Source organism: Plutella xylostella, chromosome 25, assembly GCF_932276165.1.
Source record: "Plutella xylostella chromosome 25, ilPluXylo3.1, whole genome shotgun sequence".
NCBI classification, from domain to species: domain Eukaryota; kingdom Metazoa; phylum Arthropoda; class Insecta; order Lepidoptera; family Plutellidae; genus Plutella; species Plutella xylostella.
Window position 1 is genome coordinate 1,469,926 of NC_064005.1, and position 26,061 is coordinate 1,495,986.

At 40.2% G+C, this 26,061-nt stretch overlaps 4 protein-coding genes across 7 annotated transcripts; 2 read left to right on the forward strand and 2 right to left on the reverse strand.

Moving 5' to 3' along the window:
• Nucleotides 1-9: 9 nt before the first annotated feature.
• On the reverse strand, nt 10-6,811 carry LOC105387361 (molybdopterin synthase catalytic subunit). Of its 2 annotated transcripts, XM_048630306.1 has the most exons (8): nt 6,460-6,500; nt 5,986-6,049; nt 5,782-5,897; nt 4,770-4,945; nt 2,782-2,960; nt 1,736-1,889; nt 996-1,228; nt 10-505 (listed from the first exon to the last, which is right to left on the reverse strand). In XM_048630306.1, the coding sequence occupies exons 2-8, from the start codon at nt 5,989-5,991 to the stop codon at nt 386-388; spliced, it is 984 nt and encodes a 327-aa protein (XP_048486263.1). In that variant the 5' UTR covers nt 5,992-6,049; nt 6,460-6,500; the 3' UTR covers nt 10-385. The 2 variants fall into 2 exon arrangements, with proteins under 2 accessions (XP_048486263.1, XP_048486262.1); XM_048630305.1 differs by lacking the exons at nt 5,986-6,049; nt 6,460-6,500 and adding an exon at nt 6,681-6,811 and having other exon boundaries at nt 198-505.
• Nucleotides 6,812-6,844: 33 nt separating this feature from the next.
• LOC125490583 (molybdopterin synthase sulfur carrier subunit-like) lies at nt 6,845-7,697 on the reverse strand. 3 transcript variants are annotated; one of them, XM_048630307.1, is made up of 2 exons: nt 7,578-7,697; nt 6,845-7,119 (listed from the first exon to the last, which is right to left on the reverse strand). In XM_048630307.1, exon 2 carries the CDS (start codon nt 7,109-7,111, stop codon nt 6,845-6,847), a length of 267 nt encoding a protein of 88 aa, XP_048486264.1. In that variant the 5' UTR covers nt 7,112-7,119; nt 7,578-7,697. The 3 variants fall into 3 exon arrangements, with proteins under 3 accessions (XP_048486264.1, XP_048486266.1, XP_048486265.1); XM_048630309.1 differs by having other exon boundaries at nt 7,584-7,662; XM_048630308.1 differs by lacking the exon at nt 7,578-7,697 and adding an exon at nt 7,252-7,408.
• Nucleotides 7,698-8,449: 752 nt separating this feature from the next.
• LOC105387362 lies at nt 8,450-15,188 on the forward strand. Its single transcript, XM_011558078.3, has 2 exons — nt 8,450-8,626; nt 8,791-15,188. The coding sequence occupies exon 2, from the start codon at nt 8,911-8,913 to the stop codon at nt 14,209-14,211; it is 5,301 nt and encodes a 1,766-aa protein (XP_011556380.3). The 5' UTR covers nt 8,450-8,626; nt 8,791-8,910; the 3' UTR covers nt 14,212-15,188.
• A 44-nt stretch (nt 15,189-15,232) lies between these two features.
• Nucleotides 15,233-25,705, forward strand: LOC105387363 (intraflagellar transport protein 46 homolog). The gene is made up of 8 exons (XM_048630204.1): nt 15,233-15,826; nt 16,397-16,523; nt 17,888-18,047; nt 19,889-19,982; nt 20,379-20,451; nt 23,257-23,363; nt 24,573-24,685; nt 25,175-25,705. Exons 1-8 carry the CDS (start codon nt 15,542-15,544, stop codon nt 25,440-25,442), a joined length of 1,227 nt encoding a protein of 408 aa, XP_048486161.1. The 5' UTR covers nt 15,233-15,541; the 3' UTR covers nt 25,443-25,705.
• The last annotated feature ends 356 nt before the right edge of the window (nt 25,706-26,061 follow it).

The following is a 26,061-nucleotide window of genomic DNA, read 5'->3' on the forward strand; positions in this document are numbered from 1 at the left end:
TCCACTAACGATTACATACCTACTTAGATTAATTCATTTTATTTACAATACAAAAACTTAATGTAGTTAGGTAATTTATACCACAAAGCTCTTTTTCGTTCGCTGTATTTATATGTTTACAACTTTTCAATAGGAAATACCTAATTAATATGAAATCTAGTGGTTCAGCGGTACTCAAATGAAGGACAACTGTGCTTCTGAAGCAAAAAGTATCTTTATCTTTTCATGGTGCAAAGCGGAGTCACTTTATCCTACGAAAAACTAAGTTCCAAACTGGTGCTGCGCTAACCACAACTCTATATCTTTACAATAAAAGTACCGATTACGTGACAGCTCACGTTTGTTCGTTTTTGGTGAAGCTAAAGTGAACCCTCTGCATCTCTCTCTAAACATTTCCCTCTCTCTCCAGCTGCTCTATCTTCCTGTTGATGTCGTCAGCCGTGAACGTGTAGTCGATGGCCGCCTCGTTCTTAATGTCGTCCTGGTACACGTCCCGGCCTCGCCCCTGTGATAATAATAAGCATTGCATTAAAACACACGCCATGTTCTTTACTAGTTGACCATAATAGGGGCTATATTTATGAACGAATGATAAGATAGGTTTTGGAATGCATCCTTGCCGCAATAGGCTAATAGCGACCGAGCATAGCACGAACCAAATGGCGTCGCCGAAAAACTATAAGAATGCTGCGGATCAGGTAACGTGATTCCTATAATTTATACTTAGCCTAATTTGTGGCGAATTGAAGACCTAAGAACTAATGTCTACCAGGACCCCAATTCTCGACCACTAGTCTTTAATGTCTACTGTCAGTGGCGCGACGTAACGCCTTGTAAATAGTAACCATTTTGCAATGAATTCTAACACTAGACATTAAAGACTAGTGGTCGAGAATTGGGGTCCAGGAATCCAACCGGCCCGGTAAAAATGACATGAACAATGACATCATGATCATCTGAAATCCTCAATATCCTTCCAAACGCTAACCGCTCACCCAGAACATGGCGTACTCGGGCGCCAGCGCCTGCAGCGCGGCCAGGCGGTCCTCCAGCTCCTTCAGCCGCCGGTACACGTCCCGGCCCACCGGCGCCAGCTGCAGGCGCCGCTCCAGCGCCAGCACCCGCGGCGCTATGCCGGGGGGGAGGGAGGGGTCGGTGTCTAGTCTGGGTGGGGTGGGGAGGGGCGGCCGGGAGATTTGGGGGCCCCACTCGTTGTGGACTTTGTGGACTGTGGAATAACAAAATATGAATACAGGAAGTCGTCACAATGAAAGAAATAAAAATGGCGTCTGGCGAATGATAAAGCGGAGATTCAGAGCGCGTTCTTGCTGAAAATCGGTCGTGGGTCATAACGCGGTCTTAGGGTTGACACATTAGGTACACCTGGACCTCCAAAGGAACATAAAGAGTGTCAGTTTCTGGTCAAGTTACATGCTGAATGCTAAAGTATGAGAAAACATGTAGGTAAATTCATAAAAGAATAGGTAGGTAGATTTATCTCATACTAATGGCCTACGCACACCACTGGCAGTCAAGTTTCGTGATATAACCATGCAGGACGACATGGCTAGGGATTTTAATTTTTACTAATGGATTTTCAATACTATACTTTAAAAGAAAAAAAAACATTTCCGTTTTTCTGTAACATTACGGTAAAATATCCATTAGAAAAAAATAACATATGCTAGGTAACTACAGTAAGGATCCTACGTTTGAAAACTTCATAGATTCTTACTCTTGAGATGTCCCTTGCAGTCCTTCCGCCGCATCAGCACGGAGCGCACTCTTGCACACCCCTCCTCGGCGGGGTCTCCGGGGGCGGCGGGGGCTGCGGGGGTGGTCCCGGGCACGGGGGCGGGGGTGAAGTCCAGGATGTTGCTGATGTTCACCTGGAGACGGGGGGGTTTGTAGTTAGGTAGAATGTTGAGTAGGTATGTCAAGTTAAAATTGTATAGCGCTTATAGGAGATAGGTGATGATAATAGTCAGACCAAATAGTTTTTCATCGAGAGCTTCCAAAGTTAGAGCTATTGTCTATTTTTTTCAGTAATATATATGTAGGTATACCTAACTACTTCAGCAAATACCGTTAATTAACAGTTTAAAATCCCACAAGTGTCGTATTTCGTAATTTTTTATGCATGACAAAATGATGAAAACACAAGTGTAGGTTGTTAGTTCCACTTCGCTTAACATTCTGATTACATTGCGCCAACACAAATAAGTAAGTTCCTGTAGTGGAGTTGTTGTTTAAATGCCAGCCTTACGTCGCACGAAATAAGGGCGATATACTTACAGTGTTACTATTTAGCCATAGTCACTTCTAACTGTACCAAATAAGTAGTAACTTGCTTATTTTATATCGACACCTGTTTCCGGTATGTAGTAGTAGGTTGTTTAAGTGTGATGTTTGATGAACAAAATTTAGCATAGTAGGTAAGGAATTTGACACTCATCTTTACACTCCTACCTTTGAATAAACCAGTGTGGAAATGGAATCCTATGCTGTGGTAGATAGGCCTGACAATACTCCATCTCATTATACTTACCTAATAGCATGGTTTTTAATAGCGCTGTTTATCATAAACGGGAAAATTACATTTAATTTAGCAGACCATTCAAGCACAAGGGCATTTTTTTTTTGTCAGGAGTAGGATAAGGTTTGATAGGTGACCACTAGAGGCGCATCATTCTATGCAAACTTACACTATACGTGATGGTAGTTTTGGTTTCAGATAATAGGATATCTACACGAAATAGTAGGATAACTATATTTATTTACCTGTTCTCGTTTCCTCTCGATAAAGTTCTGTATCCTTTTCTGTAGCTCCTCATTGGACACGGTGATCTGAATCAGACTCTTGTCTATGGTTTCTTTCTCTATTCTTGGTTCCGCTCTTCCGTCACCAGATGGCTCTGTCTTTATTCGAGCTTGTTTCGGCTTGGATTCTGAGGTGTCACCTACAAGATGGGTTAATGTTTTAGGAATGATACACACGACACGGTGGGTAGCGGTTTTTGTACTATGTCAAATTTAATAGGAACTGACAATGTTTGGATGAATGTATAGGCAGTTTGTGAATTTGACAAGGTACAAAAGTATTTTGCTACTTATACAGCTGACTGTACATTCCTGGCCATGTTTTATAATATTTGCTTCGGTATGGGATCTATCAAACATACCTCTTTTCAATTGTGTAAGGCTCAGCTTTTAAAATACCTACTATCTACAATTCAACAGCCATAAACATATACTGTACTACCACAAAATACTTTAAACACTGTTTAACATAAGTGTATAACAAATGTAGTGTTTGACAAATTCCGTAGGCGTTTGACAGTGAAACATCTGTTAAATACTGTCTAAGTTTTTGTGGTAAGGCCCATAGTAATTATATTATGGAGGACATCGAGATTACTCAGTAGTTTAGTTCAAATTATACTTTTAGGCTAGTCCTCTAATGGCTGAGATATGTGACCTCCGACATGGAATTATTACATCTGATAACGCACTCATTATAAATAGAATAGTTCAAAGGTCGAGTTATGGGTCCTTTACATGAAACTTCGAATGTAATAATTATGCAACATCAGGCATAATATGCTATGGAGCATTTTTGTAGTGTGGGTCTGTACCACGTCTGTACTTAGGTATGCATGTTGGTGTGTATAAAAATAATTTAAATAAAATGTTACACCTAAGTAAATTAGGTTTACACACTTGTTATCATATCATTATCCATGGTATTATACGAGTATATGATAATGATTTTTCCAGTCAATATATTGAGTTTTATATGCATTTTAACATCTGTTTATATACTATGAACACTGTACGGATTTTTTAAAATACATGACAACACATGATTGGGAATGAAAAACTGCAAAACTAGTAATATATCAATTTATTAAAATACGTAATAATGATAACACTATGTATATATCTACTTTACAGTCATATATTTTTACTACCCACAGCCCTAAATCAACATAACATTTAATATTACATTTAATATACTTATTTACTTTTAAAGTATTGATTTATAATATGTTTATATTGCAAATATATGTAACTACATATCAATAAAAACAATATAATGCACAGGCAAGAATATAACAGAAAAATAACTGCTCCAAAAAACTAACTAGTGCAACTTTAGTTACACAAGTACTTTTCTTTTAGTTACCTACAGTATATACCTACCAACACAAACATCAATTTTGCATTTCCCATGTTATTATGCATTGTTTAATAGCATTTGTGATTGAGCTAACTAATTTAAACCCAACAATATATCGTTCAATCTACCTACTTCAACAAATGGTCCAACCTCCGAAACCTTGTCTGAACTTTCCTCCTGACCTTTGTGGATCAAAAGATAGTTACTTTCTCCACACATTTTAAATGCACAGAGTTAAAAACCATACGTATAAAGAAACAATATTAAAATGGCGTCTATTACAAAAATGAAACTAAGTAGGAGTGAGACAGCATGATACGTTCACAATTTTACAGATTATTTCATTATACGTACGAGTTATGTGCTCGAGATTTGCATATGGGACAGATAACTAGGTAATTCTTTAGAAGAATGCGTCCAAACAGCCTCCCCGAAAAAGCGGATCAGTCTAATACTTACCCTGATTATACCTACCGATACTATCTCGCCACTTTACTCGGTAGGCGCAATCAGGGTATTACCTCAAACTCCCAACAACCAAGCATAGACTAGCAGCCATTACTCTTAACATTAGAACTGGCCCACGCACATTCCTTGTTCTCCTTCCACACGGCCGGCTGGTCGGAGTAGACCTCCTTCTTCCAGATGGCCACGGAGGCCTTGAGGGTGTCGATGCAGTGCGCGACCGCCGCCAGCGACTCCTGCCGGTGCGGGCTGCTGATGGCGATGACCACTGACGCCTCCCGCGCGGGAACTATGCCGAGCCTACAATTTGAGGTTAGGTTTAGGGCGTGATGCGTGGGAGAGCAGGTTAAAGTTTGCAGCGGTATTAAAGGTTTTGTAGGAATTGTAGGGTGCCTATGTCGGTCTGAAAGGTCTAATTTATCTGAGTTTATAAATATTGGGAGTGAAAGAAGGACAGCGATACGGCACATGACCTATCACGTGAGAACAAAATGTACTGCGAAAAGTGGGTGACTGAGCATGTATGAAAGAAGGTCAAACAATAATACTAGTATAATGAGCAATTATTAATGATACAAATAGATAAAATTATAAAAATAATGTCATTTAAATACTAATTACTTGTAGGTGGTAAATAAGTTGTCCCACAAGTTGGAAACATCTTATGAAAAGCATTGCCACCATAGGGATTTATAAATGTCAAATAAACTCCCATATCATGAAATAAATACACAAAAATAAAACTTGGAAGCCTGCTAGGCAAAACGGATGTCAGCAATTTTACACTATGCAAGCATAAATTGTACCTACAAGTGTATGTGTATGAGTACTACCTATGTAGTATTATTGTTAACAAGGTCAATGAGAGCTGTAATGTATAATCTGAGTGAATATGTGAGTTAATATCATGTTTGTACATCTACAATCAGATGATGATAATGATAACCCCCCAATATGTATGATATAATGTAGATATCTACTGTACCTATGATATTACTCTTGTTGTATAAAATTTCTAAATATTCTTTATATGTTTAGGTTGAGGACTGTTTCATAGCATTCTAAAATATTCTTTCTAACCACATTAATGGACAAGTCATATCTAACCCTGCAATTTAGAATCTTGAATAAAATACCTGTGATAGATGGCAATGCCATGCACACTGCTCCATTTTCCTCTTATTTCTTCACATATTGATTTCAAAGCCTTCAGTGCCATCGGCTCGTAGGCTTCATATTCCAACTTGGTCACCTGGAAATATAACCATACCATAAAATACTTTTCTATACTTTGCCATGCAGCAAAAACAATACTTAATTTACTAAATTATGTTATCCATCTTCATGATTTTTTGGGCTAAGCTGATTTTTTGATATTATGTATTATTGCATTATATCAACAAACTTCCGTAGTCGTAGGAAGCGTCCGTAGTCGAGCGGGCCTCAGTGATCGTAACTGATCGCTGAGGTTAAGCAACAACTGACACGGTCAGCCATTGGATGGGTGACCAATTTCAAGTGGTGCTTTTCTGGACGCTTCCGTGCTTCGGACGGCACGTTAAGCCGTGGGTCCCGGTTGCTGCTTCGGCAGCAGTCGTTAAGCCTAGTCAGAGGCCTTCGGGCGGCTTGAAAACATCTGACAGTCGGGTTGCCCACTTACCCGACAACTCTCTCAGCACAAGCTTGCTTGTGTTGGGGTACACCAACCCGCACTTGGCCAGCGTGGTGGACTAGGCCTAAAACCCTTCCTTCACTGGAAGGAGACCCGTGCCCCAGCAGTGGGGACGTAATGGGTCGTGATGATGATCAACAAACTTTAAAATATGGGTAAATCTCAGCTTGAAAATCACTCTCTGTCTCAACATTTTGCACAAATACAGTAAATAAGTGTGTGTTCAATTATATCAGTTACTGATAACTCTTATCACAATGTTGTTTCTTTAACAACTCTTAATTTCATTGACAAAGCCCTGACATGATGTAACTTTATTAAAACATACGGACACTTAAATTATATAAGAATTTACAAACAAACCTGTTTCCCTTCAAAGTTGTCTCGAGTGGTGCCAATAAATAATGAAACTGCCCCACAGCTATCATCAATCACTAGGTTACTTATTTCTTCTACGCTTAATTTGTCTACTGTTAACTTCAAGTGGTCCATGTTGACTCTAGTTTTAGATTGAATGATAAATTATTTTATCCTCCACTGAGCGGTGGGATTACAGCTATGCTATCTCTTTCTCTCACTTCTATGTCCTGGGTATCATCACAGATTTCTTCGTTTTTCGCTAATAGAATATTGTTTCTTATTGCTTGTAAGTTAAAGCTCTCAGTAATGATAGTTAGTAGCTGGTTGTAGCTCAGCTTCTCCGGGAGACGCACTGAAGCTTCACGAACTCCTGCTAGGTCTTTAGACTGAGCAAAGAATAAGATCTTTACAGTGACTTCATGCCCAATTTCCATAATTCATTCTGAAAGAAATAAACATTATCTTTTAAAGAACACTGGTTTCAGTTGTAGATAGAAAAATGCAATTCGGCTAGTTAACATTTTTTTAAGAGCGTTTCTATGAAATTTTTTCAATTTATTTATTTTCCAATTACCGGACTGAACGTATGGAAAGATAAAACACCGACGATAATATTCTGTACTTAAGTGTGAAAAAATTGTTTTAGTTAAAGCACGCAAACTTGGAGACCCACGACCAATGCCTACAGCTACCGCGATCAACTGAACTGAGCTGAGACTGCGGCCAAAGGTTATTAGACTGCCATTTATATAGGAAAAAAACAATTCAAAGATGGTATAGGTTATGATAGCCTTGTAAACAACAGAGTTTGTGAGTTGAAAATTACTTTGAATATATAAAACGTAACAAATATATGAAAGTCAGCGTTAAATTTTCATAGATACAGTTATTATTACTCACATTTACCCTTGAAATTAATTAGATTATTTTAGTTTTGTTTATTTAGCATTTATTTTCTTGATCTTAATTGACATTTTATCAAGTGTCAATTTCAACTTACGACGGTGAGAATCAAATTACTTTATCTAACCTGTGGACGGCTATGCTATTGCTACCCCGTTATTATTCTAAGAAACGAATAGTGCGATGGACTGTGTCTTCTCGTTATTACATTACTCTGAGGAGAAGAACTACCATCCCAGTTGTCTATTCGTATTTGAAATATTCGTCAAACGTATTTCCGTATTTGCCTACATGTTTGGTATCTTAAGTACTTAGATCCAATAATAAATACGAATAGCCATAGCGTGCGTAGCCTGCATAAGCTTTTAGCAAGGACTTTGTATGCTTTTACTGTAATATAAAAGAAAACAGAAGCGAAGCTCGCGGGAATATTAAATACTAGCTGTTCCCGCGCACTTCGCTTCGCGCTTCGTGGGAATTCCGGGATAAAAAGTAGCCTATGTTCTTTCCCAGGGTCTAGACCGTATGTATACCAAATTTAATTAAAATCCGTTCAGTAGTTTTGGCGTGAAAGAGTAACAGACAGACAGACACAGTTACTTTCGCATTTATAATATTAGTTAGGATGTACCTATCTATCTATGTATTTGTGTAAATATATCAGCTATCCGATACCCATATTACAGGCTCTGCGGCTCTGCCTAGTTTGGGGTCGGATGTCCGCGTGTGAGGTGTCCCCACATAATAATATTATTGTTATAATGTTTTAAAAAACCTCAGAACAATGAAGCTACACACTGCTACGCAACAGGTCCGTACACAGAACCATTATGGACCCAATAAAGTGACAGACATCAAACTTCAACTTCAAAAAAATTTACCGGACGGATTTCAAACGGTTTCTCCTGCGCCAGAGTGTTTGTATTTCAGTTCAAGTTTCAACTGTTTTTTGGCAAGATTCCCTTGTCTTAGGCGCGCGCGCTTGTAACCATAGAATGAACGTCGCACCGAGTTCAGCACAAATAGGATAAAAATAGACCTTCACAGTGAGTTGCGTGTTCTTTACCGATACCGACATTTTTGATTTGAAATGACATACATACATTAGCGACGCTGCGCTGCGAACGCATTAGAAATCTAAGTGAAACTATAAACTGAAATCGGTTAAGTGTAAACATTGGACTTATTTTTTGTTTGTATCTGTCTTCAGATTGACGTTGATTGAAGATAACAGTGGAACGGAGTCGTCTGCCCTGACTGGATTTATGGCGTGACATGAAACATTAATTAGTGTATTGTGGTGCAGTGTTCTGTGAACTAAACCTGCGCGATGGCTCATCACGCAGAGCCGATGGACATCGACGACGAGGGTGAGTTTGACAACAAGGAGAACAGTTTCCATCACAACAATGTGGCCCGAGCCACCGAGAAGGGATACGAGGAGCTGGACGTCTCCGAACTCAACATGAAACTGAGGTACTCCTTCACTCCAGCTTCTTCTCCTATGTCTAAGAGCTACACGGCCAACTGTTTAGATAATAAAAGTTTAGAATCCGATGATTTGAACAACACCGCAATTGAAAACAACCTGAGCCAGTCATTCAATTCTACCATAACCAAAGGTGACACTTTTGTAAAATCTCCCAAGTCACTCCCTCTTCAGGCACTGCCTTCAGAGCACTTTGCTGATGGCACCAGGAACTCATCCATTCTGAGGCCCTTAGATGGAACAGTGACTGTGGAAAATTATGATAATAATGTAACAGTGACTGTCACCGGTGCACATGACAGTGATGAGAACATCTCACTGCCAAGCACATCATCCTCGCCACCCTGTACTCCTGAAGCTACCACTCCAATCAAAGATGTCCCCAAGCCGGGTGGCTCTCCAATATTGAGGGGCATCAAAAATGTCTTGAATATGTTCCGGCCATCTCAAAGTCCAATACCAAATGACGAATTAGATGGAATTAATGTTGCTCAAGAAATCTTAAGCCCTACTGAAGAGTCTGACACCTCTATGAATGTGAAACCTGAGTCAGTCCTGGCATCTACTCCATTAGCGTCTAATATAAGACAAAAAGAAAAAAGTAGTCCTATGAAGGAAAGTTTAGTTTTTAATGATGATTTAGAGAAAGAGCTGCGATGGAAAGATGAGACAACTATAATATTCAGCAAGGAAAAGATACCAATACACAAGCTGTTCTTTCAAGAAACAAGGCCTTCTACTTCTCCTGATAATAGCAATGCAACTTTTAGCTCAGGGCAAGATTCTATGGCTGCTGAAGTTGATGGCAACATGAATACAAGTGTAGAACCTATGGATATATCACAAAACGATTCTGTTTTGAAAGACAAAACCATGACAGACACACACACTGCTGCAGGCCTACCTCCATCTGTTAATGAACTCAAAGACATTACAATGGGTACTGACAAGGATGAAAGTGTATTTTTAGACTGTGAAACAACATTTTCCATGAGTGAATCTCAACTTTTAAATGCCACTGAAGATAATGTGCCTATTGATAAAATTACCAATACTGAGGAATTAGAAAACTCTAATAGTATAGCTAATGTTAGCAATCTTACAGTAACCAATGTCAAGTTAGATGGAGATTCAACAAAGTTAGAAGATACTATGTCACTTAAGTCAGCACTTGGTGACACTCCAAAGAAACCTTTTACAGTTGCAGAATACATTGTTGCTAATAAGCCTGTAACATCTGAAGATTTGTCTCTTGAAAGCACACAAACAAAATTACTAAGTCTTGAAGATACTCTTCAACATAAATCTTTGATACTTGCAGAAGATGAACGAACAAAGGATAGTGAGCATCAAGATACAAATGCTCAGACTAATATTGTAGATGAAACTGTGAATGTTAAGGAGTTAAGTACTGATAGAATAGTAGGTAATATACCCGATTTGTTAAGCAATACTATTGTCTGTCCCAATGACCTTCCGACTTTACCATCAGATGATGAATTTGATGATGCTCAAGCTAAAATAGATACTAACAATATTCTAGAAAGTTCTAAGTTACAAGTAAACATGACCAACGATAATGATTCTACTCCAATAGTGCCTAATGTATCTGACAAACACCAAAATAATGTGAATTCTGAACATGCTATCGAAAAAATTACACATAGTGATATTATAGTAATAGAAGATCATAGTGCGTCTGTTTGCATGTCTAAGGAAATCAATAAAACTCAGGATGGTTTAGAAAAAGCAGAAGAAATTACCTCTGCTTTGAGTCAAGCTGAAATAAGTTATCAAACCCCTTCAAAAGATAATGGAAATAATGAAGAGTCTTTAAATAGCACAGTAGATGTTATTAGTAATATTTCAGATGTTATTGCTGAAATGTCAGATTCTAAGAAAGATGATTATGATTTCACTACTAGCCAGCACATTAATGATGATGGTAAACCAAAGGATGTAGTAGTTAAAGATGCACTTTCTAGAAATAATGATATTGAAATAATTATGAACTGCGAAGCACTTAATGTGACGACAGAGAGTGAAACACTACTAAATATGCAAAAACAGCAACCAACTGAACATAATATTTTAGAAAACGTGAAAGTCGCAGATCACAATATCAGTAAAATTGTAGAAGACAATGAAAAATGCCATATGAACAATACACAAGTAATAATAGATGATAGTAATCTATGCGCTGATGGGCCAGTAAGTGTAAGTAAAGAAATACTAAATTTGAATGAAGTTAAAGTTACACCAGCAGAAAGTATTAAGCCAGTATCTGAAACAGGACCTGATGTCGAAAATCTAGAGGAAGAATTGATTATATCTGAAACTAATAGTCCTTATGTTTCACTGAGTGCGCAGAACGATACTGTTTCAATGGTAGATAATAAGTTTGAAGACATTACGATTGCGGAAAAAAATGAAAGTCCCTATGGTTCACTCGGTGTTAAAAACGCTACCGTTTCAATGGTAGAAAATAAGTTCGAAGACATTGCTATTTCTGAAAAAATAGAGATGCCTTATGTTTCACTCAGTGCACAGAATGAAACTGACTCCACAGATATTCAAGGGTCCACACATATTAAGATTGAAGATATTACAGTTTCTGAAAAAGAAGAAACATCATCATCACCTCCCATTTGTTCCAAAGGACACAGCATGGATGTTCAAGATAAGCTTCAAGATGCGTTAGAACATAAGCAATTTGAAAATAAATCTATGTTAGATGAGGCTAACAGATCCTCATCGCCTCCTATATGTTCCAAAGGATATAATATAAACTTTGATGAAATAGAAAATCCGTTTGCTTCTAAAACAAAAATTAGGTTGTCTCCGCCGCCTGGCGTAAATCTAGATCAAACTTTCGAGTCCACAAACAAACCAGGTGTTAACACATGTCAACAAAAACTTAATTTTTCTTCTGACGACCCTGAACCTGTAGAAGTGATAAGTACTGTGGAACCTAGCCAAGCAGATATAACTGAATCTGAGGAAAAAATATGCAGTAACATTGTTATGAAAAACATACTGCCTGAAGTTGAGAATAATACAAAAGAACCCGTTATAAATGTTGAGAAGTCTGCTGAAACTGAAGTACAACTTAATTCACAAAAAATAAATGAAAGTACTTCAGACAATGCAGTTGAGCAAGATAACCTGTCTAATAATTTACAAGACGTTAATAGCACTATTTCGATAAGTGATCCAACTACGAGTCACCATACACAAAAAGCTGACACAAATGAGAAAATCGAGGAAGAAGAAACGAATTTTGTCAAAGAAACTGAAAGTTTATCTCTAGCGTCCTCATTGGACCTAGTTGCTAAAAATACGTCTTCATCAGAACAATCTGCATATTACTCTGCTGGTGCTTCCTCTAGTGAAACTACAGAGCAGGCATCTATATACGCCTTACCTGACTTTGATGACAATAACGTGGATCCATTTGTGACTAGTAGCAAAATGAGAAGTTCCCCTATTACCGTATCCGATGACAATCCATTTGTTACAAAAAACAAAATGGCGTCATCACCAGTTACTTCTTATATCCACGAAAATACAGAATCAGCTACTAAAGACTCTACCCATACCGTGGACGTGAAACCGAGCATAGAGTTTAAATCGCCCACTGATGAATTCAACCTGAGTATGCAGAAAGACATAACCCAGAACATGAATAGTTCAGCATGCTCTGAAAGTTCAAAGGCTACTGAAGAAAAAGATACAACAGTTCGAGAAGTACACACTGAAGATGAGGAAACGATGGAGGGACCCTTTATCGAAGCACACCTTGAAAGTGATATCGGCAAAAGTTGTGATATTGAATCTGAGAAAGTAGAACTTAATGACTTTACCGACTTGCCAGTACAGGAATCTGACGAAAACTTTGAGGGTGGAGAAATGTTTATTGACGCCGACGCATTCGATTTCCTCATGAATCAAAATAAAAGTAGCGAGGTGGCTGATAATGGAAAAGAAAGTCTTTTCTTGAAATTTGACCCTCTATTTGCCAAAAGAGTTAATTCAGATGGAATTGTGGATGCATTGAGCAAAATTAAAAGGAGGCAGAGCACGCCTAAGAAAATGCGGCCGCCGCCACCACCTCAAGACTTGATGTATCTCGATAAATCACCAACCCCTGGACCATCAAATGTTGTGTTTGCTGGAGCAGATTTACCATCAGACAGAATAGAAGATTGCAATGTCACTGTCCAAAAGCCAACAATGGCGGTCCCTCCAGCCGTAAACCCAGAGGTGACACCAAGAAAGAAAGCGACCACTCCAACTAGAACTACCAATAGGCTATCCATGAACTTTACGTCACCTGCAATGGCAGTTATTGATAAATTACTATCATTAAGTGGTTCGCATTCTCCTGATAACCGCGACAACGCCTTGCCGCAGATGGCCAGAGAGCACCAAGAATCGGATCGAGCGCTTATGCAGCTGAGGGAACTTTTAGCGGAAAAAGAATTGAATGTTCATCACTTAAGATGCGAGAGCAAGGAGCTGAAAGAAAGACTCGGTGTTCTTGAAACACAGATGACTACTCTGGAGAAAGCTAATGAGAAACGACTTGAAAACATTAAGGATTTGAATGAAAAATTAGCTGAAAAGAACCAAATAAACAAAAACATGTCAGCTGTTGTCGAAGAGTATGAAAAGACCATAGCAGGCTTAATTGCAGGTATTGAGGATGACAAAAAGCGACATGCAGAAGAAAGAATGCTTCTCATTAAAGACAGGGACGAGCAAACCGCGCACCTGGCCAGCATGGAGAACGCTTTCAGTGATCTCCACAGCAAATACGAGAAGTGCAAGCAAATTATTCTGTCTTACAAAGCTAAAGAAGACACTTACAGGAACTCAATCAAGGAATTCGAGGAGAATCTCTTAAAAATGCAGAACAATTACGAATTGTTGAAGCAGCACGCCACTTCGAAATTAAACCACGCCAATACCGAGCTGGAGAAAATAAACAGGAGTCATGAGTCGGAAGTGTTGAAATTGAACGCTATGATCAAACGTAAGGACTTGCACATTAGCTCTCTCGAGGAGACATTGGCTCAGAAAACGAAAGCCAACGAGGAGTTGACCGCCATTTGCGATGAACTAATTAACAAAGTAGGCTGAACTAATTTTAGATTCAATCTTACGTACATACAAACCTACACCTACATTACATTTGTCTGTACCCTGTGATTTAAACTTGAGATAACGGTATTGACATAATATTCGTATTTCAGTGGCTGTTGGCTTTTGCGCGTATTTTGTGATAGGCGGCATTAAGTTTGAGTCACTGGTATCCTCTATTAGCTAACATTAAATCGTGTGTGCCAAACTCATGTTTCATTTTCATACCTATAAAACATGTTTACTACCTACTACAACTAGGGTCCTAGTAAAATTTAAGACTGTTTCAAATTGTGATAATTTTTCCGATAATCATGTAAGATCAGTCGATTTGGTTATTGTGTGATGGAGACTGTAACATTTTTGTTTTTTTCTGTTATGCTGGACATAATAAAAGAAACATGTCAAGCATATTTTTAACATAACTACATCAATAATTTTAGCTGTATGTATATTTTTGCATTCATGTTACATTTGTTTCGAAATATTTAGGTCTCAAAACAGTTAGTAAGACGTGGTAAAAACTCAATATTTACGACTATTTTCTAAAAAAAAATCGGACATACTCATATTTTTATAGATATATTGTTCCTCAGAGTGCCTCAATAAGTCAGTTTTTATATTTAGGAAATTAGCATGACATTAACATTAATGTTTTAGTTGTAACGTTTAAAGATGATGTAGGTTCTAGATTAAGTATTTTAGAATAAAATAAATAGGATTAAACCTATTTTTGTAAATTTTAGTCACTATTTTTTGTGGTTTTTAATTTTATACTATACGTTTGAAACTTCTGGACTAATAATGTGATTATGTTAAAGTATAAGTACGTGACATTATTTCTGTAAACTTATTTTTGTTCTCATTTCATTTTAAAAGTAATTAAATACACACGGGTTGTTAAATCAACTATTTTTGTATCATAATAGTGGCAGATTTATATTTTAGTTAATAAAGTTATTGACATAAAATTCTAATGATGTTTAATTTATTGAAGTCCTCCGTCAGGTTTATTATTGACAACTCCATTCTAGATCATTCGTTTCATCTCGCCTCTCCGGTGGAGACCTTTATCTTTTGTGTAGATTGATTCAAATGAAGATCGATGCACCGCCCAAAGCGAAGCTATCCATACACCTACTATACAATCTACAACTTATACTTTTAGTTTTTACTTATTCTTCACCAACATCGTTCAAGTCGGCGATATCGTAAACCCATTTCTCACACAGTGTCTGAAAGGGTGGCGGGCTGGCAGTGCACATTCAAAAATGCAATCGCAAGCATCGCCAACCCGCCACCTCGCCATGACATAAACTAGCGCGTTGCCATGGCAACCAGCGACAAACACTGCCAGACGCTTTGCGTCAAAAGTGCCAAAACAGACGCGGACACCAACGAATATGCCGCGATGTACGACGCGACCGTCCCGGTGCTGAACGCGAGGGAGGTGGAGAGCCCCCCGGAGTCCGGAGACGAGGTGCTGGTCGCCGCCATGGCCAAGTTCACGCCCCCCGCGCGCCCCGCCGGCCCCGCCAGGCACGACTTCGACTCCGACAGCGAGAGCGACTCCGAACCAGAGAAATTCTTGAACAACGCCACTGACGAAGACTTGGTAAGACGTTGTTATTCTGTGGTAAGACGAGCCGGTGAGAGGCGCCCGTTCAGCCGTGACCAAGTAAAATGAGGGTGCTACTTGTGACTAGAGATGTAGGTACCTATAGTTTCGTCGATATCGAGACGAGTTGCGTAACTGCGCAGTAGCACGGCTGGATGTTTGAACTGTAAATGAATGCGCGCCAGCCGGCAGCTATTAAAAGAACAATGCAATGAATTCTTCCTAATCGGTCGAGCTATCTAAAGCCCGTTTCATCATCGTGATTAGGCATGGCTAAAGGCTGAACTGGTCCATTTAATTTCATTTCACGGACGATTTATTCAGGAAATACCTCTTCCGAAGGGCTTCTAACTTGTTGGATAGCGATGTCTATCGAAATACTCGATGGCAATCAATCAATACTAAATATAACCCCGCATGTGCCAATCTTATTGGCAGTCTGCCTTCTACTTGCACTAGATGCTTCCTATCAGGAGGTATCACCATAAACTAAATTTAGTTGACGGGGAAGATAAACAAACTCTTTAATTCCGTCGGTTTCGGGTAATGACCCTGCGTCTATTTTAGTCACCAGACAGGAAGTCACCGCGGGGTCGGGAGCCCAAAACTGAAATGAGCAGACAAAGCTCGAAGGATGGCGCGAAGAGTCTGTCCAAACAAGCGAGTCAGCAGATGGATTCGTCAGATAATTCTGGTGAGTTCACTCGGTTATTTTTATTGACACATATTTGAGATGAATAGAGTTACTTATAAGTCATTTCCGCAAACTTCATGAAATCAGATTCGTCAGGAATTCTGAAGATAGGCATAGCATTAGATAAGGCCACAGAAAAAAAAGTTCAGTCTTCTCGCAATAAAATACAGTTTGTTGAACTGGCCGCCCGGCGACTAATGTAAAATTGTAAAGATTAAATTACTCGGATGCGTGTGAATATGAAATCACGCGTGCAACATACGGTCTCGCCATTGACCGTTACATTCGAATTGATTCATGAAAGTACCGTGTATTTATATGTATTAGGATGACTTTGCAATAATGGTCACGATACTCTACAGTATGGTAGAAGACTTATCATGTATAGGAGTTAGATGCTTGCAGCGTGCTTGAATCGAACCTATTTCGTACGCCGTAAGATATAATTTAAAACTACAAATTGCGGTCAAATAGTCTCCTTTTTACCTATGTACAGTATGAATAGCCGTAGCAGATATCATTATACCGTCAGTTAATATACCTATAGGTAGCTATTACGAGTACGATATGATCCACTTATGACAGTTAAATGCGTCTTCATCCGAAGCCCACGCCAATTACCTTGACCACGCGCGGTTGAAGATGTTTTATTTTAAGTGCCCTGGATACTGAAATAAATTATTATACTTAGATTATGGCAGGTGGTTGGCAAATCTGGCTCTTCTTGTTTATGTTTTAAAGGATTGTACTAAACTACCTATTAGGTATAGTAGTTATTCCCAATATTCATGTAGGTAGGTATCCCAGCGGTCATTAGCTCTTCATCCAACTGATATCAGCAAGCAGATCTGAAGAGCTATCGTCACCGCTGTGAAATAATTGGCCAGTCGGATTAGCATTAGGATACCTAGGCTTTCTCTTCCTCTCCTCCTCTTTGAAACCCTCAGGACCAATCACGTCCCCACTGCTGGGGCCCGTGTCTTCCAATAAACGAAGGGTTTTAGGCCTAGTCCACCACGCGTGCCTACTGCGTGACTCTGCAACCTTACAAAGACAACAATGCTACCAGCAACCCGCACTAGGCCAGCGTGGTGCACGAGGCCTAAATCCCTTCCTTCATTGGAAGCAGACCCGTGATCCAGCAGTGGGGACGTGATGGGTCCTGAAGGTTTTAAAGAAAAGAGGAAGAGAAGGACCTCAGAGAAAGCCTGGGTACCCTGCTGACTGGGTACCCAGTGTACTCTGCCTAGCCAATTATTTTGCAACGGTGATGATGATGGGTCCCCAAATCTGCTTGATTATCAGTTAGCCAATCATATTGACTGAAGAGTTGATGACCGCTGAGTGGTGATGAATGCTTCCAGACTCCGACGACAACTCGCTGGAGGCTGCGCGCGTGCCGGCGCTGCCGAGCGGGCGGCGGCGCGCGGTGGCCGTGCCGGCGGAGGGGGCCTACGACCCGCAGCAGTACCAGGGGCTGAAGGTGCCTGCTGACATGGAGAATGTGTTCCAGTATATCATGAAGTGAGTTTTTTTTTAGCGCTTTATCGGTGGTGTTATTCTGCCACAGCAGGCACAAAAAGGTAATACAAATACAAATACAAATACAAATACAAATACAAATACAAATACAAATACAAATACAAATACAAATACAAATACAAATACAAATACAAATACAAATACAAATACAAATACAAATACAAATACAAATACAAATACAAATACAAATACAAATACAAATATCTTTATTGATAGCCAAAACATTGAAACAATCTTATAATATCCCTAACCCCTACACTAGGATTCCCTGTGTCGTAGGGATTAGTCTCTTTCGTCTTATGCTATACAATAAAAAAAAATAATTATAAATTAAGAATGAAGGTTAGTAGTAACACAGTATTTATACATTTTTGCGACAAGACAATTCACATCTCTGAGTCCTCTTAGACTCGGTTTCACCATTGAAGAGTAACACAATTCCTAATAGAGAGAGAATAGCCTTATTATTTATTGTAAAAGCGGGCCTTATAATAGTAGTTATAGGTTGAAAAGCCGAGACCAGAATTTTATGGATGTAGAACTCCTTGGAAGATGCATAATATCATGGCCAGCTGTGGATGATTACAGGCCACATACACATATATAAATTAATATTATCAATGGATCTTATCGTTGCTTTATCAAAACTGGCTAAGCCGTTTTTTGTTTGTGTTGTTTTATGCAAGTATAGGTAGATACATATCACTAAAGGCAGATAAACGTTTCTCGAAACAGAAATGGGAAGTGCGTTCTCGAAACGCAAACATCAAAGAATGTGAAGAGGTTTGGAAACATTAAGGATGTCCCTAATACCGAAATAGCCGATGTGACCGAAACAGAGACACTTTCACATGCGAGTAAAGATTAATGGGGAGAGGGTGGGAACCTCATCATGTAATTAATGAATACCTATCTCGCTAATTGGGGAAACCTGGTAGTTCGTATGTGCTAGCTCTTGTTTTATTGTTTCCGGAAAGTTGGTGCTAACAATAGGATCAGTGTGAGTTTTGTAACGATAACTGAAAGTTACCTACTGGCGGGTACTGTCGTAAAACAAATGAAGGAAGGGGGCATATTGCCGTATGCAGGCGATAGTTTTTATAGTTTCCGTAAATGTCTATAAGCAGGTACATGGTACAGTCAATCTATAAAGTAGGAAATGGTTCCTAACTAATTATTTAAGCCGGTATTTAATCGATGTATTGATCTGTTAGAATATAGATTAGCAATCGTTATTCAATTTTAAATACGCAGGTACTCTAAGTAAATTACTGACAATAAATAAAAATCTTTCCAATAAAAAACTTTCATTACCTACTTATTTTGTAATGGACTTCGTAGAATATAGCTGGCGTTATTCTTAAATATCAATGCCTATCTTGTGGTCACTATGATGAAGTCCGCGGTAGACTATTATGTTTCGTTTGTTTTAGTTGCGGCTCACATTTCTGGACCTGTTTCTTATCTTATTGTAATTATCCTGTGGTGTGCGACGAGTGGCATGCCGACACAAGTCGCTGCCCTAATGACCTATAAATATTTACATTAAAGAACTAACTAAGCTATACAAGTTTAGATACCTAGGTTATTGTTAGGAATATATAGGTAGCATTGATTAATCAGGCATTTACCTTACTTGGGCTTATACTTTTTAGATGAGTCAGGGTTATTCGATATCTGAAATCACCATCTGCTAAGAAATCTAGGAATTCCCACGGAGAATAATGCTTGAGACGGAGTTAAGCGGCTGACCCACTCAATCTCCGATAACCTTTTTCACTTGTTTGGCAAATTCTTTAACGATATTTGTGTTGTGTTTCCAGATACACCCCTCAGAAGATCGACATAGAGTTCAAATTGCAACCGTTTGTGCCTGACTACGTGCCGGCGGTCGGGGACCCCGATGCCTTCATAAAGGTATCATCATCATCATCAGCAGACTACAATTATCCACTGTCGAATATAGGCCTGAGCGCCACACCACTCTGTCAACGGTCTTCTCCATCCTTCCACCGGCTACTAATACTGTTGGTCCCACGGGCCTGTTCATGGACACATCTCTTGTATAGTTTCTCTGCTCCGAGGTAGTCTGGAAGAAATTACTCTTAGTAATAAGGCCGCCATTTGTACCGTCTATATTGTACATTTCCTTGTGTAATTTATGTTTGTGTGTGCAATAAAGAATTATCTATCTATCTATCTCTGTACAATATTCACGAAAATATACAAAATGCATACCTAATATTTAATTGTTAGCCATATAAATAAATATTCATTGAATTGTGTCTTCAAATATGTTTTTCTAACTTGCAGGTGACCACGCCGGCGTGCAACGCGCGCGGTAAAGACCTGGCCGAGAACGTGCTAGAACACATCGATAACTTGGGTAAGATTAAGTACTTAAATTATACTCCTGCAACGTTCATTTTGGCCATATAACTCTAACAAAACATATAATTCAACTTATACGAGCGTTGTTGCGCTGCCGGTTCGAACGGCGTAATGTGGCAGGCGTGTAAGCTCGTATGCTGAAACCAGGGGCGTATTTAAAGATTGCGCGCCCTGGGCTCCTGTAGTTTTCCGCCCCATCAAGGAATGAAAGATAACAAAAAGAGCAGACAGTGTAGATTACATACCGACCTACATAATATGTATAAGAAAATTGTGGTGATTTGCATAGATAATGATATCACACACACACACACACACGCACCCACGCCTTGTACTAATGTACCCCCTTGCGGGGTAGGCAGAGGTGCATTGCTGCACCCACTTTTCGCCAGAGTGTTATGTTAGTCCCAATGTAATAGGGGGCGGGCCTATTGCCATTTTACGGGCACATCCAAGACCCGAGAACAAATATCTGTGTTTAAACAAATATCTGCCCCAGCCGGGAATCGAACCCGGGACCATCGGCTCAGTAGTCAGGGTCACTAACCACTACGCCATTCGGTCGTCCGTCGATAATGATATCCTCCGAACAAAAAAAAGATTCTTCTGGATTGTACTCGTCTATCCAGAAAAATCTTTTTAGAATGTTTAGAAATAAACTTGGGCAGGGCAACTGAGTGAGGCAATTTTTTTTTTTAGATTTCCTTAAAAAAATACGGAGGCGGAAAAAAATAGACTATTCCACCGGTTCAGAAAAGAACAATAGCCGGCCTCATACTTAAAAAAATCCAGCACTGCTCGTAACGAAAATACCTCGGAGTGACCCTGGATAGATCCCTCACGTACAAAACCCACTGCCAAAACACCAAGAAGAAAGTCAGCTCCCGAAACAACGGTTTACGTCTACCAGCTGGGCGCCTCACCGCAAGTTCTACGAACAAGCAGCCTAGCACTCTGCTTCTCAGCTGCTGAATTTGCCTGCCCCATATGGGCAAGATTCCCATTCCTCAGAGCCTAAAGACAAGTCTTCAACCAGTGCGTCCTGCCAGTGATGACGTATGGTGCAGAGACGTGGATACTGACGGTAGGACTGGTCCACCGATTTAAAGTCGCTTAGCGTGCTATGAAGAGAGCTATGCTTGGGGTTTCTCTGATGGATGGTCAGAAATGAGGTTATCCGCCGTCAGAGGACTAAGGTTACATACATAGCTGTCAAAATATGCAAGCTGAAGTGGCAGTGGGCTGGTCATATCTGCCGAAGAACCGATAACCGTTGGGGTAGACGAGTTCTCGAGTGAAGACCACGAACAGGCAAACGCAGCGTGGGACGCTCTCCTGCCCGCTGGACTTAGGCGGGTAGAACCGGTAGTGGTTGGATGAGGAAGGCCGAGGACCGAGTGTTGTGGCACTCCTTGGGAGAGGCCTATGTCCAGCAGTGGATGATTATTGGCTGATGATGATGATGATATGGGCAAGATCCGCGCATGCTAGAGAAGTAGATTTTGCTCATAACGACACAGTTCGTATAGTAACGGGATGCCTCAAACCGACACCGCTCTACAAAGTCTACTCTCTGGCTGGAATAGCACCCCCTAGCATACGGCAAAAAGTGGCATGTTCTGTTGAAAAAGCCAAAAAAGAATGCTACTCCAGACATCCATTTTACTCACATACTGCCGCACCTTCCCGCCTTAATTGCCGCAAAGCGTTTCTAAATAGTGAGGTGTCCTTAATGATGAAAACCCACAAAACGAAAAGCTAAGGCCCTGGGAGGAAAAAACAGCCCCAGGATCCTTTCATACGTTTTGAGGAAAAACTTGCTCCCGGTAACAGTCTCCCCTGGCACATTTGGAAGACTCTAAATCGGTTGCGAGCAGAGCTAGGCTGCTGCAAGGACAATCTTTGCAAGTGGGGCTACACCGTTGGTACGCCTATGCGACTGTGGTAACGCCCCCTGGAGCATTTACTCTCCTGTCCCTTGTGACAATCCACCTGCACTCGGGAAGACTTACTCCAGCCCAACCAGAATGCTATCAAAGTTGCTTCTTTTGGTCTGGCTGGAAGCATTTAAAAATTCGCATGTTTTCTGACACAAAAGAAGAAGTCTAGAGTACTTACCGACCTACATAAATGTATAAGAACATTGTGGTGATAGATTTGCATAGATAGATAATGATATCTTCCGAACGAAAAAAAAGATCTTTAGGGATAGACGAGTTTACATGAGAACGTTTAGAAATAAATTTGTGCAGGGCGACTGAGTGAGGCAAGAAAATAATCTTCAAAAGATTTCCTTCAAAAAAATACCGAGGCGGAAAAAAAATTGACTATTCCACCGGTTCAGAAAAGAACAAAGGCCGGCTTTCATACTTTAAATCATATTTCTTAAGACATGAAATCAACATGTGAAAAGATGTCTCAGGACCGTTCTAGGCGTATGTCCTAAAATATTTTTATATACTTTTTTAATCCTCCAACCTGAAGCCCAAGGGCGGCCTGCCGGCCGCCCCTGGGCCGCCCTTCGCCGCCTGCCGCCCCGGGCTGTAGCCCTTTTAGCCCTAGGGTAAATACGCCCCTGGCTGAAACGACCGTATGTTGATGTTGTTGCAGTCCTATGGCACCTAAGACTTGAAGAGGGTCTCCACTATACTACCGAAAAATACGCTATTCTGAAACCACTCTAAACAATAGGGTTTAATTTTAACTAAAAACTGTTTGCTTGCCTATCGCATTGGAGTAGCTGTAATGATAGGTTTTAAGTTATTAAATAAATAAATAAAAATAATCTGTCTATCCCAAGGTCTGTCGCTGGTGGACGAGCCGGCGGCGCGGCAAAGCGACGCGGCGCTGCTGCAGCTGCAGCTGCGCGCGCTGTCCAAGACCTCCAGCGCGAGGCCCGTCACCGTGGTATGTACCATGGGGGGGACGATATATGCCCGGCTCACCCTACACACGGGGACGGCCGACATACACCCGGCTCACCCTACACTGGGCAGTCAGTTGGGAGTATAGACCACTCGCGCCCGGCTGACCTTAAACTGGGTAGCCTGTGGGAAGTATAGATCACACACGCCCGGCTGACCCTAAACTGGGCAGCCTGTGGGTAGTATAGACTATAGACCACATACGCCCGTCTGATTATACACTGGGCCGCTTGTAGGCAGTATAGACCACACATGTCAATGTCAGACCTTAGACTAGGCAACCTACGGGTGTCAGGCAGCTGATACACATGGATATGGACAATCGTGATGATAGTGATCATCAATCAGAGCCCGCAAAGGTCCACTGCTGGAGATAGGCGATATTCTGTGTAGGAGTTATTGTAAATTCATTCGGAGTATGATTGCCAGATAACATGTCGGTTCTTAGTGAAATATACCTCTAGGAACGTAGATAGATACTAACACGCATGGAAATTTTTAAATTTTTTTTTTTTTGTTTACCCAGTTTCCGAGGTGCGTTATCTAGCTACCTAAAATAGCCGGTTTCGCTTTCGCCTACCAGCACATTAGTATAATCAATAATCTATTTACCTTGTTATTATTCAGCCGGGCGCCGCAACAAGCGCGCAGGGAACGCTAGGATCGTGCGATTCCCGCAGCATTTATTAAATACTAATTTAGACACTTCTTGGCAACAACAATAACATTGCTAAGTACAATGTTATATACAATTTACAATGCAGGGGCATGTCTAGATAGATTTTTTAGTGGCTAGATATCAATTTTTAATTTCTTATATTAACAGAATCGACACATCTAATAGTTTTTATAGTTTCGGATATAATAAAAGGGCTAGATTAGGGTTTTGTCAACCTGTTTCTTAACTGGAGATTAAGAAACAGGTAATATGTAATTAAGTATGTGCTCGGGGAGGCTCCTTTCGAGAACTTCAACAATCTTTTACATTTTTTTTGCATTTTCGTTGGGTATTGTGGGCACATCTTGATGTAATATGGGTATAAGACCGCTATTATATCAACGCATTCACATTGGTTTAAGTATGTATGCTTTGTATAGTATAACCATAGACTACCTATACCTATTGTATATTTTATAGGCCTACACTACATCGCAAATCAGCTGTTTCACTTATAATTCACTTGTTTCTCAGATGACGAAGAAGATCGACGACGCGGAGAGGAACCCCAAGGCCATCGACCGGTGGATCCGCGACGTGAGCGAGCTGCACCTCGCCAAGCCCGCGCCCACCGTCACCTACACCGTGTGAGTACACACGCAATCACGGAGGGCCGAAAGTGGTGATTTGTCGATAGCAGCTCGTAGGATATGTAAGAATACAGTGGATGTAGAGGCCCAGAGATGTAGCCCATGTCACATTGCTTTTGTTCATGTATCTGCTGTTGGCTGAAAGAAACAAGCAGATTATACAGAGTATTTAAGTGACACAGTAAAAAATACTAAGTTAACTGGACTCTATCTATTCAATCTTATTATATCTTGTAGAAGATGTATGTACCCTTGTACAGTCCCCTGTGTCAAACCATAAATCTGTCTGGAACTATACTTATACAGTGTTTTTCCTACGGTTCTTCATATTCTGGCCGAAGTTTTATGATAGTTTCCACTGGGGGCGCCACTTTGTATGCACAAAAGTGCACTATTATATTTTTCCAGAACTATCCAAAACTATGCTACAGCTAGATAATATATACCTTCCTCTTAACTTACCTAACCCTCTTATTACTATTCCAGAAAGATGCCCGACATAGACAGCCTGATGCAAGAGTGGCCAGAGACAATGGAGGAAACACTAAACGACGTCGGATTCCCTCCAGCCGACCTCGACTGCTCTCTGTCCCAATACGCCGACCTGGTCTGTGGTCTGCTGGACATCCCGGTGGCTGGAGACACGCTGAACGACAGGATCCAGGCGCTGCATATGCTGTTCAGTCTGTACTCGGCGGTCAAAGCGTCGCAGCTGTACGCTGAGAGGGAGAAAGAGAAGGCGGAGAATTTATAGTTCAGGGAGTTGAAAGGGTTTTGATACACTGAGGGTGGGGAGGTTGGTGGATTTATCGTCGTGGTGCTGTGTGACGTCTCATATCGGTTAGGTGAACAGGCCTTAAGCTATGTAAGATGTAGATTACGCAGAGATCTAGAAGTATAGCTGAAGTTCTGAGGCTGTATTCGGCGCGATTAACGCGGAAAATTATACAGCCTAAGATGTTAGATGGCCATTTAAGTATACTTTTAAGTGAATAATAAAGTGTATGTTTATATTTTCTTTTGTTTTTACTGTTTATGAAGCCTTTGACCAAAATCCTAACTGTCTGTTACTCTTTCACGCCAAAACTACTGAACAGATTTGAATGAAATTTGGTGTGCATATGGTCTAGACCCTGAGAAAGAACATAGGCTACTTTTTATCCCGGAATTCCCATGGGAAAACTTTTTAAGGCAAAGCGAAGCTCGCGGGAACAGCTATATATAATAAACCAACTTTTGTAAGTACCTTTTTCAAATTAAAAACAACGTGAATTACTTTGGCAAATCTTATATTAAACATTAAAATTCATATAGGTCTACACAAAATATACAATTTCAACAAATTTCGTCCCCGTTGCTCAAAATAATACTAG